At 41.2% G+C, this 15,179-nt stretch overlaps 1 protein-coding gene across 1 annotated transcript in view; it reads left to right on the top strand.

Annotated features, from left to right (window-relative positions):
• LOC118374309 (collagen alpha-2(IX) chain-like) overlaps window positions 1-15,179 on the top strand; it is a 39,075-nt gene that overhangs the window by 21,935 nt on the left and 1,961 nt on the right. Inside the window, exons 21-31 of the mRNA XM_052469748.1 lie at window positions 95-148; window positions 3,851-3,904; window positions 4,029-4,082; window positions 4,237-4,308; window positions 4,832-4,867; window positions 5,055-5,099; window positions 5,328-5,360; window positions 5,734-5,880; window positions 6,097-6,151; window positions 6,247-6,435; window positions 6,552-6,629. Of these exons, the coding sequence (XP_052325708.1) occupies window positions 95-148; window positions 3,851-3,904; window positions 4,029-4,082; window positions 4,237-4,308; window positions 4,832-4,867; window positions 5,055-5,099; window positions 5,328-5,360; window positions 5,734-5,880; window positions 6,097-6,151; window positions 6,247-6,435; window positions 6,552-6,629 (817 nt within the window). The remainder of the gene's footprint in view (window positions 1-94; window positions 149-3,850; window positions 3,905-4,028; window positions 4,083-4,236; window positions 4,309-4,831; window positions 4,868-5,054; window positions 5,100-5,327; window positions 5,361-5,733; window positions 5,881-6,096; window positions 6,152-6,246; window positions 6,436-6,551; window positions 6,630-15,179) is intronic.

The raw sequence follows: 15,179 nt of genomic DNA, 5'->3' as shown, positions 1-15,179 counted from the left end.
AGGCTATCATTGAAAATAAGAGTCTGTTCCTAGTTGACTTGCCTAGTTAAATAAAGGTTGAAAAAAGACAACTTCATGTTCTGTTTCCTTTCAGGGAGAGCCTGGTCCCAGAGGTCATGTTGGAATGTCTGGTGCCCCAGGACCTCAGGTAGGCCACCTGCCCATATGTAGTGTATGTTCGTTTTCCACACACCAGACTACAGATTGTTATTGTTACTGTTGTTAACCTCTCTCTCAACTCAAATCAATTCAAGGGGCTTTATTTGCATGGGAAACATATGTTAACATTGCCAAAGCAACTGAAGTAGATAATAAACAAAAGTGAAATAAACAATAAAAATGAACGGTAAACTTTAGACTCACAGAAGTTCTAAAATAATAAAGACATTTCAAATGTCATATTATGCCTATATACAGTGTTGTAACGATGTGTAAATGGTTAGAGTACAAAAGAGAAAATAAATAAGAATCAATATCGGTTGTATTGACAATGGTGTTTGTTCTTCACTGGTTGCCCTTTTCTTGTGGCAACAGGTCACAACTCTTGCTGCTGTGATGGCACACTGTGGTATTTCACCCAGTAGATATGGGAGTTAATCAAAATTGCTTTTTTTTTTCAATTCAAATCAAATCAAAGTGTATTTGTCACATGCGCCGAATACAACAGGTGTAGTAGACCTTAGAGTGAAATGCTTACTTACAGGCTCTAACCAATAGTGCAAAAAGGTTTTAGGTGAACAATAGGTAAGTAAAGAAATAAAACAACAGTAAAAAGACAGGCTATATACAGTAGAGAGGCTATATACAGTAGCGAGGCTATAAAAGTAGAGAGGCTACATACAGACACCGGTTAGTCAGGCTGATTGATGTAGTATGTACATGTAGATATGGTTAATGTGACTATGCATATATGATGAACAGAGAGTAGCAGTAGCGTAAAAGAGGGGTTGGTGGGTGGCGGGACACCATGCAGATAGTCCGGTTAGCCAATGTGCGGGAGCACTGGTTGGTCGACCCAATTAAAGTAGTATGTACATTACTGTATAGTTAAAGTGTCTATGCCTACATGATAAACAGAGAGTAGCAGCAGCGTAAAAAGATGGGTTGGGGGGGCACACAACGCAAATAGTCCGGGTAGCCATTTGATTACCTGTTCAGGAGTCTTATGGCTTGGGGGTAAAAACTGTTGAGAAGCCTTTTTGTCCTAGACTTGGCACTCCAGTACTGCTTGCCAAGCGGTAGTAGAGAGAACAGTCTATGACTGGGGTGGCTGGGGTCTTTGACAATTTGTAGGGCCTTCCTCTGACACCGCCTGGTGTAGAGGTCCTGGATGGCAGGCAACTTAGCACCAGTGATGTAATGGGTCGTACCCACAACCTTCTGTAGTGCCTTGCGGTTGGAGGCCGAGCAATTGCCATACTAGGCAGTGATGCAACCAGTCAGGATGCTCTCGATGTTGCAGCTGTAGAATGTTTTGAGGATCACAGGACCCATGCCAAATCTTTGTAGTTTCCTGAGGGGGAATAGGCTCTTCACGACTGTCTTGGTGTGTTTGGACCGTTCTAGTTCGTTGTTGATGTTGACACCAAGGAACTTGAAGCTCTCAACCTGCTCCACTACAGCCCTGTCGATGAGAATGGGGATTTGCTCGGTCCTCCTTTTCCCGTAGTCCACAATCATCTCCTTTGTCTTGGTTACGTTGAGGGATAGGTTGTTACTCTGGCACCACCCGGCCAGGTCTCTGACCTCCTCCCTATAGGCAGTCTCGTCATTGTCGGTGATCAGGCCAACCACTGTTGTGTCGTCTGCAAACTTAATGATGGTGTTGGAGTCATGCCTGGCCATGCAGTCGTTGGTGAACAGGGAGTACAAGAGGGGACTGAGTACGCACCCCTGGGGAGCTCCAGTGTTGAGGATCAGCGTGGCAGATGTGTTGCTTTGTGGATCTGTGTAATCTGAGGGAAATATGTGTCTCTAATATGGCCATTAATTTGTCAGGAGGTTAGGAAGTGCAGCTCAGTTTCCACCTCATTTTTTGGGCAGTGTGCACATAGCCTGTCTTCTCTGGAGAGCCAGGTCTGCCCCCCGCGACCTTTCTCAATAGCAAGGCTATGCTCACTGAGTGTCATGCCCTGACCTTAGAGAGCCTTTTTACTTAGGTAAAAAGGTCAGGGTGTGATTTGGGTGGGCATTCTAGTTTGTCTCTTTCTTTGTTGGCCGGGTGTGATTCCCAATCAGAGGCAGCTGTCTATCGTTGTCTCTGATTGGGAATCATACTTAGGCAGCCTTTTTCCCACCTGTGTTTGTGGGTAATTATTTATTTTCTGTGAGTGTTTGTGTGCGCCACGGTTGCGTGACGTTCAGTTTCTGTTTACCTGTTTTTTGTGAAAGTTTCACTCCAATTAAAGATGTGGAATTACAGTACATGCACGCTGAGACTTGGCTAATTTATGACAGGGAGTTTGAAGACAGCGAGTGTGACACTGAGTCTGTACATAGTCAAAGCTTTCCTTAAGGTTGGCTCAGTCACTGTGGTCAGGTATTCTGCCACTGTGTTCTCTGTTTAGGGCCAAATAGCATTCTAGTTTGCTCTGTTTTTTGGGGAGAATTCTTTCCAATGTGTCAAGTAATTCTCTTTTTGTTTCTCATGATTTGCTTAGGTCTAATTGTGCTGCTGTCCTGGGGCTCTGCGGGGTGTGTTTGTGTTTGTGTTTGTGAATAGAGCCCCAGGACCAGCTTGCTTAAGGGACTCTTCTCCAGGTTCATCTCTCTGTAGGTGATGGCTTTGTTAAGGAAGGTTTTGGAATCGCTTCCTCTTAGGTAGTTGTAGAATTTAACGTCTCTTTTCTGGATTTGGTTATTTGGTGTTCTACGTTGTACATTGAGGATTTGTTTGCAGAATCCGCATGCAGTCTCAATTTGGTGTTTGTCCATTTTGTGAATTCTTGGTTGTTGAGTGGACTCCAGACCTCACAACCATAAAGGGCAATGGGTTCTATAACTGATTCAAGTATTTTTAGCCAGATCCTTATTGGTATGTCGAATTTTATGTTCCTTTTGATGGCATAGAAGGCTTTGTGAAAGTTACCTGTGGCGCTGATGTTTAGGCCAAGGTATGTATAGTTTTTTGTGTGCTCTAGGACAATGGTGTCTAGATGGAATTTGTATTTGTGGTCCTGGCGACTGGACCTTTTTTGTAACACCATTATTTTGGTCTTACTGAGATTTACTGTCAGGGCCCAGGTCTGACTGAATCTGTGCAGAAGATCTAAGTGCTGCTGTATTCCCTCCTTGGTTGGTGACAGTAGCACCAGATCATCAGCAAACAGTGGACATTTGACTTCAGATTCTAGTAGGGTGAGGCCAGGTACTGCAGACTGTTCTAGTGCCCTTGCCAATTTGTTGAAGAGTGTGGGGCTAAACCTGCATCCCTATCTCACCCCACAGCCCTGTGGAAAGAAATGTGTGTTTTTTGCAAATTTTAACTGCAGACTTCTTTGTGTACATAGATTTTATAATGTTTGTTTGTTCCCCAACACCACTTTCTATCAATTTGTATAGCAGACCCACATGCCAAATTGAGTCAAATGATTTTTTGAAGTCAACAAAGCATGAGAAGACTTTGTTTTGTTTTGTTTTGTTTGTTTGTCAGTTAAGGTGTGCAGGGTGAATATGTGGTCTGTCATACGATAATTTGGTAAAAAGCCAATTTGACATTTGCTCGGTACATTGTTTTCAATGAGGAAATGTACAAGTCTGCTGTTAATGATAATGCAGAAGATTTTCCCAAGGTTGCTGTTGACGCTTATCCCACCGTAGTTATTGGGGTCTCTCTCTCCTTCTCTGTCAGGGTGAGCCTGGTCTTCCCGGTGAAGCTGGTATGGAGGGCGTTCCTGGACCTAAGGTATCTTCTATAACAAGTCACCATAGCTATAACATGTGCTATGGAGTTTTTGAATTCATCTCTCTACGTCTCTCTCTCTCTCTGTCTCTCTCTCTCTGTCTCACTCTCGTTCTCTCCCCCTCAGGGTGACAGAGGCCAGAGGGGAGCTGTAGGGCCACAGGGTATTGTCGGCAAGGCTGTAAGTCACTTCTGCACATCTCAGCAGAAACATGTACTTTCGGCTAAATCTGTGGTTCTCTAACTTCGGTTCCTGACAGGAGATCACTTTTAAAATAACAAGTAAACACACATCTAGCCAGGACAATAATCTAAGTGTTGTTGTGTGTCTGCAGGGCAACAAGGGTATGAGAGGGCCTATGGGTGTCCCAGGGGCTCAAGGCATCTCAGGAACCAAGGGAGACAAGGTGTGTGTGTGTGTGTGTGTGCGTGTGTGTGTGTGTGTGTGTGTCTGTGTGAAAAATACCCTTAATCTTTGTGTGTGCCTGTGTGTAAAATATATGTGTGTGCTCTTGCATCTGTGAGTTTACGGATGTGTCTGTATCGAGACATATTGTTTGTGTGTCCATGCGAGTGCATGCGTGTGTTCGTTTTAATGTTGAACGTCGAAGCCACAATGAGGATGCATTCCTGTCGATATCATACACATGTGATCATGCAGTTATCCAAATGGCCTGTTGGTGGCAGTGCTGACCCACAAATCCTCCAGCCTCATAAAGATGCTGCCGTTGTCCCACACAGAGCCGTAGCAATATAAATGATAGTACGAGAGTCGTCATCTCCCATGTCTTCAGATGAAACTACATCTTTCTTACTGTGTGCTGTGTCTCATGCAGTCCTTAGCTGGATCAATATATTGGCCTTGCTCTTTATTATAATGTATTATGTATTTGACTGTATTTACTGTGTGACTCATTTTTCTTTACACAGGGATTCCAAGGAAAAGTTGGTGCGAAGGGAGACTTTGTGAGTAGCAGTAAGCCTGTGATTTAAACCAATGCCATAGCCGCATAATGAAGTGTCGTGTCCAAAATAACTCACGGATGATGCAATTGGAATAGACTTTGTAATAGCAATTTGTAATAATAAAAATCTTTGTAATAGCCGATGATCAATAGATTTCTTTTTCTCACACGCTCTCTCACTCTTTCAGGGTGATCCTGGTGTAGAAGGCTTGGCTGGGGAGAAAGGAGAGAAGGTGAGTGGCTTTATCAGGATGGGACGGGGAGGCATCATAAAGGGGGATGACACATTCTGGAAGAGGAAGGGTTGAGTCTAAGGGGAAAACTGTATTACACAGGTAGGATTTCAGACTGGATTGGACTGACCTGTCTGTCTGTCTGTCTGTCTGTCTGTCTGTCTGTCTGTCTGTCTGTCTGTCTGTCTGTCTGTCTGTCTGTCTGTCTGTCCGTCTCTCCTCTGGCAGGGGTTGGGTGGTGAGCCTGGACCCAAAGGACAGGTAAGAACATCACTGGGGTTACTCACAATCACACTTCATTCATAGTAGATGGAAGCTAGTTGAAGCTAGTCAAAGCTAGTCGAAGATAGTCAAAATGAATCGAAGCTAGTCAAAGCTAATATAAGCAACTTGAAACTAGCCAAATCTATTCAAAGCTAGTGGAAGCCTGTTGAAGATAGTCACATCTAGTCAATGCTAGTTGAAGCTAGTTAAAGCTAGTTGAAGCCAGTCGAAGCTAGTTGATGCTATTTGAAGATAGTCAATGCTTGTAGAAGATAGTTGAAGCTAGTCTAAGCTATTGGAAACTAGTAGAATTTAGTTGAACCTACTCTGTTGTCACTTTGGGTCTCATCTACCACTATTTCCTCCACAGCAAGGAGTGAGGGGAGAGACAGGGTTCAATGGCCCCACAGGAGACTCAGGCAAACCAGGAGACCAGGGACCAGGAGGACTGCCTGGGCCTCGCGGTCTCAATGGGGAGAGAGGAGTTCCAGGCATGCCAGGCATTGTGGGGGCAGCAGTGAGTCCTAAATAGCTTTGACATAACAACACAGATTAGTGAGATAGTGGTATGATTACCCTCAATAGAGAATGCTAGTAATTGACTGACTGATTGCTTGATGATTGGTTGTTTTTTTCTTTTCTTTCCTCTCCTCTACATTCCGTTCCTCCATCTTACATCTACTATCCTATCATCCATCTTTCCTTCCCTCTCCCTCTCCTTGCTCCTCTACAGGGACGGGATGCATCAGACCAGCACATCATTGAGGTGGTTCTGAAGATGCTGCAAGGTAAGAGGTCACAACATTATACATCTACTGAGTCTACTGTATCCAGGTAAAACATTGACTGTAGGTTATACACATCCTCTATCCCCCTCATCCAGAGCGTCTGGCGGCTGTAGCGGTGAGCGCTAAGCGTGCCGTACTGGGTGGAGCCGGTGTCATGGGTCCCCCTGGTCCTCCTGGACCCCCAGGAGCTCCCGGGGCTCAGGGCCCACACGGCCTCACCGGCGCCCGCGGCATCCCTGGCATGTTTGGAGCCTCCGGACAGATCGGCAACACCGGACTGAAAGGTAGAAACTGAAATTGGTGACTTTCCAGATAAAAAGAGACACTGATCACTCAAAGAATAATATAACAGATTAATACCACTGGCCCCTCTCCATGCCTCCATATTTCTCTCTTTCAGGAAAGAGAGGAGCGAAGGGAGACAGAGGAGATCCTGGTAAACCACATGCTGGCCAGCCAGGACCCCCGGGAATTACAGGTGAGACCCCAGGAGCACCACACACACACACACACACACACACACACACACACACACACACACACACACACACACACACACACACACACACACACACACACACACACACACACACACACACACTCAGCAGTGACAGTCCTGTACACACCTATCCAGTTGCTGTAAAGGTTTGGAGGTGGAGGTGCATGCGGGTACCGATAAGACGCATGGGGCTGTGGTTATACAGTATGTAGATGCTGTGGTTATACAGTATGTACAGGCTGTGGTTATACAGTATGTAGATGCTGTGGTTATACAGTATGTACAGGCTGTGGTTATACAGTATGTAGAGACTGTGGTTATACAGTATGTAGATGCTGTGGTTATACAGTATGTACAGGCTGTGGTTATACAGTATGTAGATGCTGTGGTTATACAGTATGTACAGGCTGTGGTTATACAGTATGTAGGGGCTGTGGTTATACAGTATGTAGATGCTGTGGTTATACAGTATGTACAGGCTGTGGTTATACAGTATGTAGATGCTGTGGTTATACAGTATGTACAGGCTGTGGTTATACAGTATGTAGAGACTGTGGTTATACAGTATGTAGAGGCTGTGGTTATACAGTATGTAGAGACTGTGGTTATACAGTATGTAGAGGCTGTGGTTATACAGTATGTAGAGGATGTGGTTATACAGTATGTAGAGACTGTGGTTATACAGTATGTACAGGCTGTGGTTATACAGTATGTAGAGACTGTGGTTATACAGTATGTAGATGCTGTGGTTATACAGTATGTACAGGCTGTGGTTATACAGTATGTAGAGGATGTGGTTATACAGTATGTAGAGACTGTGGTTATACAGTATGTAGAGGCTGTGGTTATACAGTATGTAGAGACTGTGGTTATACAGTATGTAGAGGCTGTGGTTATACAGTATGTAGAGGATGTGGTTGTGGTTATACAGTATGTAGAGACTGTGGTTATACAGTATGTAGATGCTGTGGTTATACAGTATGTAGAGGATGTGGTTATACAGTATGTAGAGGATGTGGTTATACAGTATGTACAGGCTGTGGTTATACAGTATGTACAGGCTGTGGTTATACAGTATGTAGAGACTGTGGTTATACAGTATGTAGATTCTGTGGTTATACAGTATGTACAGGCTGTGGTTATACAGTATGTAGAGACTGTGGTTATACAGTATGTAGAGGCTGTGGTTATACAGTATGTAGAGACTGTGGTTATACAGTATGTACAGGCTGTGGTTATACAGTATGTAGAGACTGTGGTTATACAGTGTGTAGATTCTGTGGTTATACAGTATGTAGAGGCTGTGGTTATACAGTATGCAGAGGTTGTGGTTATGCAGTATGTAGAGGCTGTGGTTATGCAGTATGTCGAGGCTGTGGTTATACAGTATGTAGAGGCTTTGGTTATACAGTATGTAGAGGCTGTGGTTATACAGTATGTAGAGGCTGTGGTTATACAGTATGTAGAAACCAGACAACAAAGCTTAAATTAAGCCTCTTAAAATGGCTTAATCAATATATCCCCAGCAACTGTAAGAGAGTGAGCAGTCAGTTATGTACAACAGCGAACCAATCAGTTGGTAAAGCTGCTTGGCTGCACAAATCCAACAAGCCATGGCTTCCCCCAGAGGAAAAGCTCAGTAGCAACTTGGAGACGCAAACAAGAGTAATTAACACCTACATGATTTCCAGGAAAACAAAGCTAAAATACCCTCAATGCTCACCAAAACAAACAAACTTCTACAATCTGTTTAAAAAAAAGTAGATTCGCTCAAAAAGAAAGTAGTGGCTATTGTGTCAGACATGCATGCACAAGGTTTGCGCATGAACCAACAAGACAACAAAATGTGCCATTTGAAAACTAGAAGTTGAATTGGACCAGCAAGAAAAAAGAATGAGATGAAACAACATGAGAATATTGAATACATGAACAGGTGTGGAAGAAAATGCAAAGGATGGAATGAATCAGTTCCAACAAAGCCCTAAACAAGCTGCAAGAAACCTTTCCAGTTGAAGGAGGAGACCCCCCTGCACTGAGGACAAAACAGGAAAAATATATAATCACAGTGATGCCGAAAACCAGCTTATCGTAAATTGAAACAATATTCTTTCCCTCTACCCCCAATGCAATCTATACTCTACTTTCCCCAAGTAGCTGTTCTTCTCTGTGAAGTAACAATAGAAGTAGCCAATGCCAACGGGCTAAATGGACACTAACAGACAGTACAAAGAGGGAAATATAGCAAGTACTGTATGTCAATCACTGTTCTATGGATGTGTGGGTGTGGAAAAATACCCAATTGTCATACTTGAGTAAAAGTAAAGATACCTTAACAGAAAAGGACTCAAGTGAAAGTCACCCAGTAAAATACTACTTGAGTAAAAGTCTAAAAGTATTTGGTTTTAAATATACTTAAGTATCACAAGTAACTGGGGTGGCAGGATAGCCTAGTGGTTAGAGCGTTGGATTAGTAACTGGAAGGTTGTGAGTTCAAATCCCTGAGCTGACAAGGTACAAATCTTTCGTTCTGCTCCTGAACAGGCAGTTAACCAACTGTTCCCAGGCCGTCATTGAAAATAAGAATTTGTTCTTAACTGACTTGCCTGGTTAAATAAAGGTTAACAAAAACATGTAATTGCTAAAATATACATAAAAGTAAAAGTATAAATAATTTCAAATTCCTTATATTAAGCAAACCAGATGACACCAGTTTTGTGTTTTATTAATTTACGGATAGCCAGGGGCACATTCCAACGCTCAGACATCATTTTAAAACAAATCATTTGTGTCTAGTAAGTCCGCCAGATCAGAGTCAGTAAAATGAATAAGAGTTCTGGCCAAACTAGGAGAGACAAGTCATTATTATTCCTTGATGGCCATTATGGTTAAGACACAATGGTGGTTATTTGTGGGAGATTGACTCTGTCCGATGGATCAGGACGGGGGAGGTGGGGGGTGGGAGGGCATCAGACACTTCCCTGAAGTATGTGTGGTGCCTCCACTCATCTCACTTCGGTCTCTCAGGGGACCCACTCTCCCCAAGTAGAGCCCCACCAGCCACTATACTCATTTAATTCCCAAGGTATTACAAACTGACCACAGTATTTACAGTGGGGCAAAAAAGTATTTAGTCAGCCACCAATTGTGCAAGTTCTTCCACTTAAAAAGACGAGAGAGGCCTGTAATTTTCATCATAGGTATACTTCAACTAAAAATGAGGGGAAAAAATCCAGAAAATCACATTGTAGGATTTTTAATGAATTTATTTGCAAATTATGGTGACGGACAGAACAGACAAGGGTAACTTTGATTCTATACAAGGCTAACAAAATCCTAATGATCGCATGGAATGTGTAAAAAAAGCACAAGGTTCTTAAACATCTAAAGAGATTGTCAGGCGATGTGGTTTTCCTGCAAACTCTACACTTCAAAAAAGGAGAAATGTAGTATTTAAAGAGAAGCTGGGTTAGAAAGGTCTATGCTGCCACCTACTGTAGTAACAGCAGACGTCTAGGCATCCTGGTAAACAAGAATACACACTTCAATCCCAGCACACGGACCAAGAGGTACGTTTTCTAATGTTGAATGGTTCCTTACATGGGGAAAAATACACATGACTTTCATTGTATATCCCCCAGTGGCAAACCTAGTGTTTTTAGATACAGAGCATTCGGAAAGTATTCAGACCCGTTGACTTTTTCCACATTTACATCATTACAGCCTTATTCTAAAATTGATTAAATTACTTTTTTCTTCATCAATCTACACACAATGCTCTATAATGACAACCCCCAAAAATGTCTGCCACATTGAAGGTCCACAAGAACACAGTTGCCTCCATCATTCTTAAATGGATGAATTTTTGAACCACCAAGACTCTTCCTAGAGCTGGCCACCTGGCCAATCTGAGCAATCGGAGGAGAGGGCCTTGGTCAGAGAGGTGACCAAGAACCCGATTATAACTCTGACAGACCTCTAGAGTTCCTCTGTGGAGATGTGAGAACCTTCTAGAAGGACAACCATCCCTGCAGCACTCCACCAATCAGGCCTTTATGGTAGAGTGGCCAGATGGAAGCCAGTCCTCAGTAAAAGGCACATGACAGCCCACTTGGAGTTTGCAAAAAGGCACCTAAAGGACTCTAAGACCATGAGAAACAAGATGATCTGATCTGATGAAACCAATATTGAGCTCTTTGGCCTGAATGCCAAGTGTCACGTCTGGAGGAAACCTGGCACCATCCCTACAGTGAAGCATGGTGGTGGCAGCATCATGCTGTGGGGATCTTTTTCAGCAGGAGGGACTTGGAGATGAGTCAGGATTGAGGGAAAAATGAACGGAGCAAAGTACAGATGATGAAACACTGCTCCAACGTGTTCAGGGGCTCAGACTGGGGTGAAGGTTCACCTTCCAACAGGACAACAACTGTAAGCACACAGCCAAGACAGCGCAGGAGTGGCTTCGGGACAAGTCTCTGAATGTCCTTGAGTGGCCAGCCAGAGCTCGGACTTGAACCCAATTGAACATCTCTGGAGAAACCTGAAAATAGCTGTGTGGCGACGCTCCCCATCCAACCTGGCAGACCCTTGAGAGGATCTGCAGAGAACAATGGGAGAAACTCCCCAAATACAAGTGTGTCAAGCTTGTAGCATCATACCCAAGAAGCCTCAATTGCTGCCAAAGGTCCTTCAACAAAGTACTGAGTAAAGGGTTAGAATACTTATGTAAATGTTATATTTCAGTTTTTGTTTCATGTTTTTTTGCAAAATTTCCTGGAAACCTGTTTTTTCTTTGTCCTTATGGGGTATTGTGTTTGTAGATTAACGAGGGGAAAATTATTTATTCCATTTTAGAAAAAGGCTGTAATGTAACAAAATGTGGAAAAAGTCAAGAGGTCTGAATACTTTCTGAAAGCACTGTATCAAACCCAGACAGGAAGTATTATTTTGGCAGGTGACCTGAATCAAACATTCAGCCAATTAGACAGGCATAGCAATAAAACAACTAATGGAAATTCAAGGAACCTCCAAAGAGGCTGCAAATGTTAATGACTACAAATATTTTACAGGCACCTGGAGATTATTATCCCCGACTTCAAAAGACTACTTTTTTTTCTCTCAACGTTTGAAAAGCTCTTCAAGTTCTATATTCCAAAAATGCTCACAACAATATACTGGGTACTAAAATCCATGATAGTGATATCGGATCATTCTCCTGTATCATGCTTAATTACACCAACAGAAAATGCACTTATAGTGAGAGAATAATTATGGTCAATGAACAGAGCGCATCTTTAATTCCCAAAATGTATTAAATACATGAACATTTTTTTACCATAACAAATGTAGACATACAGCACAGAGAAAAGCCGTCCCCCGACATCATTTGGAATGCTTTTACGGAGTATATTAGGAGAACGATAATCTCATACTCTGCATAAATTCAATCTGAGTTAGTAATTCAATTCTCTTAGAAAATAAATTATATCTTAGAAAAAGCCAATACAAATCTTTACTAGGTAAAGAAGAAAATGACATTTCTGAACTTAAGCAGGAATATAATATTTTACTTTTGAAGAGCCAACACCTACAGGTTAAACTCAGATAAAGCATACTATTGCATAAAGCATAAATTGAAATCACACAGAAATAAATATTAGACACTGTTAAAACATTCGGGCGGAGAAATGCACCAGAGATGAACAGCTTACACATAGAATTGTATTTTATATTCTGGGACAAAGTAGTGCCCCTATTTATTCCAATGAGACCAAACGTCACTCAATTCTATGCTTCCGAGTTCCATGTAGTAAACTTTTATTTCAGTCATATTAAACCAGGAAAATCTGGAGAGTCCCCTGCAGATTACAGATCATTACATTTTATAAAGTGGGACAATAAAATAACAACAACACTCAAAAGCATCAAAATGGCAAAAATCTTACCAGACTTGATACATATTAATCAAACTGGGTTTATTAAAAATAGACACAAACAAACACAAGAACATGTTTCAGAATAATACAAAACACACAAAAAAATCAATAATGGCTGTTGATGATGAAAAGGCTGTTGATGAAAAGGCTGTTGATGAAAAGGCTGTTGATGATGAAAGGGCTGTTGATGATGAAAAGGCTGTTGATGATGAAAAGGCTGTTGATGAAAAGGCTGTTGATGATGAAAAGGCTGTTGATGATGAAAAGGCTGTTGATGATGAAAAGGCTGTTGATGATGAAAAGGCTGTTGATGATGAAAAGGCTGTTGATGATGAAAAGGCCGTTGATGATGAAAAGGCTGTTGTTGATGAAAAGGCTGTTGATGATGAAAAGGCTGTTGATGATGACAAGGCTGTTGATGATGACAAGGCTGTTGATGATGAAAAGGCTGTTGATGATGAAAAGGCAGTTGATGATGAAAAGGCTGTTGATGATGAAAAGGCTGTTGATGATGAAAAGGCTGTTGATGAAAAGGCTGTTGATGATGAAAAGGCTGTTGATGATGAAAAGGCTGTTGATGATGAAAAGGCTGTTGATGATGAAAAGGCTGTTGACCTTCTTAAGCGGACCTTTCTATTTATACCTTTGGAAGCATTCAACTTTCCAGCTAAAACAATACATTTAAATACAAATATTATATAAATGTTATTAAGCAAAATTATGCACAAATAATACAGTACCCGATGAAATTGCTTTAAAAGGGGAAAAGGACAGGATGTCCTGTCTCCCCCTACTGGTTTCACTGGCAATTGAACTGCTGGCAGAAAGAATTTGACAGCACACAAACATAATAGGTATGAGTACTGATAAACATGAATATAAATTAAACTCATTTGACGATGATCTCCTGATATACTGTACCTGACTAATAATGAAACTCAATGCTGCCCTTGTTAAAAACATTTTTGGGATACTCTAAAGTCCAAGGATATAAAATGAAAGTGGAAAAAACTGAAATAATGGCAATATGAAAAATAAATATAATAACTGATGATCTACAGCAATCCTTTAAGTGGATCAAAAAAATATTAAATACTTATGATGAAGTTAAGAAGTGACAAAAAACAACAAATATATAAAGATAACTTTATATCATCACTCAACAAAATTAATGCGCATCTAATTAATATGAACATTCTCCCATTAATCTTATAGGTAGAATAAACCTCTTTAGAACTTTAAAAAAGTATTCTCGGACATAAGATAACAGACTTCATTTGGGAAAATAAAACTCGTAGAATAAATAGGGAAGTTTTAACCTTCCAGACATGGAATTGTATCAACTCGCCACCCAAGGCTTTTACTTGCGACATATAGTTAAATGCACTATAGGGGAACAATGGGTACATAATGAAGATGTGTATGCTCATCCATAGAATCTTTTCACCTGTTTGTTTTCAAAGGGTGGAGCTAAGAACATTAACAACTTCATAGTTAAGAACATTATAATAACATCAAAGAAAATGAAATTAATTCTACAATAACCAAAATATCTCCCTAAAATCACACCCTTTTGGAACAATCCTTTGATAGCTTCACCGATAAATTGGCCCACATGGAAACCAAAGGCATAGAAACTGCAAATGACAGTAATAGGAAATACAATTATTTCAATGACAGAATGAAAAACTGTTTTGGACTGATTAATGTAGACATTTTCAAATACTATATTGGGCTCCCAAGTGGTGCATTGGTCTAAGGCACTGCATGTCAGTGCTAGTAGGCATAACTACAGACCTTGGTTCGATCCCGGGCTGTAGCACAACCGGCGGTGATCAGGAGTCCCATAGGGCGGCGCACAGTTGTCCGGGTTAGAGGAGGGCTTGGTCGGGGTAGGCCGTCATTGTAAAATAAGAATTTGTTCTTAACTGACTTGCCTATTTAAATGAATGTTAGATTTAAAAAAAAAATGTACTTAAAAATGTTATCACAAAATATCGACCTGAACACTTTTGGACATCAGAGAAATGTTGAGGAAATCATGTTGGGGTCAGAAACAGATGCTCATATGGTAAGATATACAACACCTTGCAGAGAGAGTCTATCTATAATATAAACTATTGGAACCAAGGCTTAAAAATAATGGATATAGGCAACACTAGGCTGTGTTGGAACATAATGAACAAAATTACAGTTAACAAAACTGTACTCTTAAATCCAGCATAAACTAATCTAAATGTATAGAATTTATTATACAAAAAAACAATATAAACAAATTCTACACTACAACTGCAGAGTCATGTCTTTAGTATAAAACTAACAACTTGTCAATAATTCATGCCTTCTGGGAGTGCTATAAAGTCCAAAAGTTCTGGGCAGAGTTAAAAAGCTGCGCTGGCAGTCTGAAGTTTTACAATGTACATTTACTTTTAATACGTCTATTTGCATATTTCATGACATGGCATGCTTTACTATTTAAATATTGAAAAAATATCTGGATACAGACAAACTTTTTTCAGTAATATGGGGCAGAGTCTTACAAGCATTAGAAACAGCAATGGGTGTTGATATGGTGGGAACATGTGGGTCTGAGCAA

Source organism: Oncorhynchus keta, chromosome 19 (genome assembly GCF_023373465.1).
Source record: "Oncorhynchus keta strain PuntledgeMale-10-30-2019 chromosome 19, Oket_V2, whole genome shotgun sequence".
Taxonomy (NCBI): domain Eukaryota; kingdom Metazoa; phylum Chordata; class Actinopteri; order Salmoniformes; family Salmonidae; genus Oncorhynchus; species Oncorhynchus keta.
This window is presented reverse-complemented; position numbering and strand designations above follow the sequence as displayed.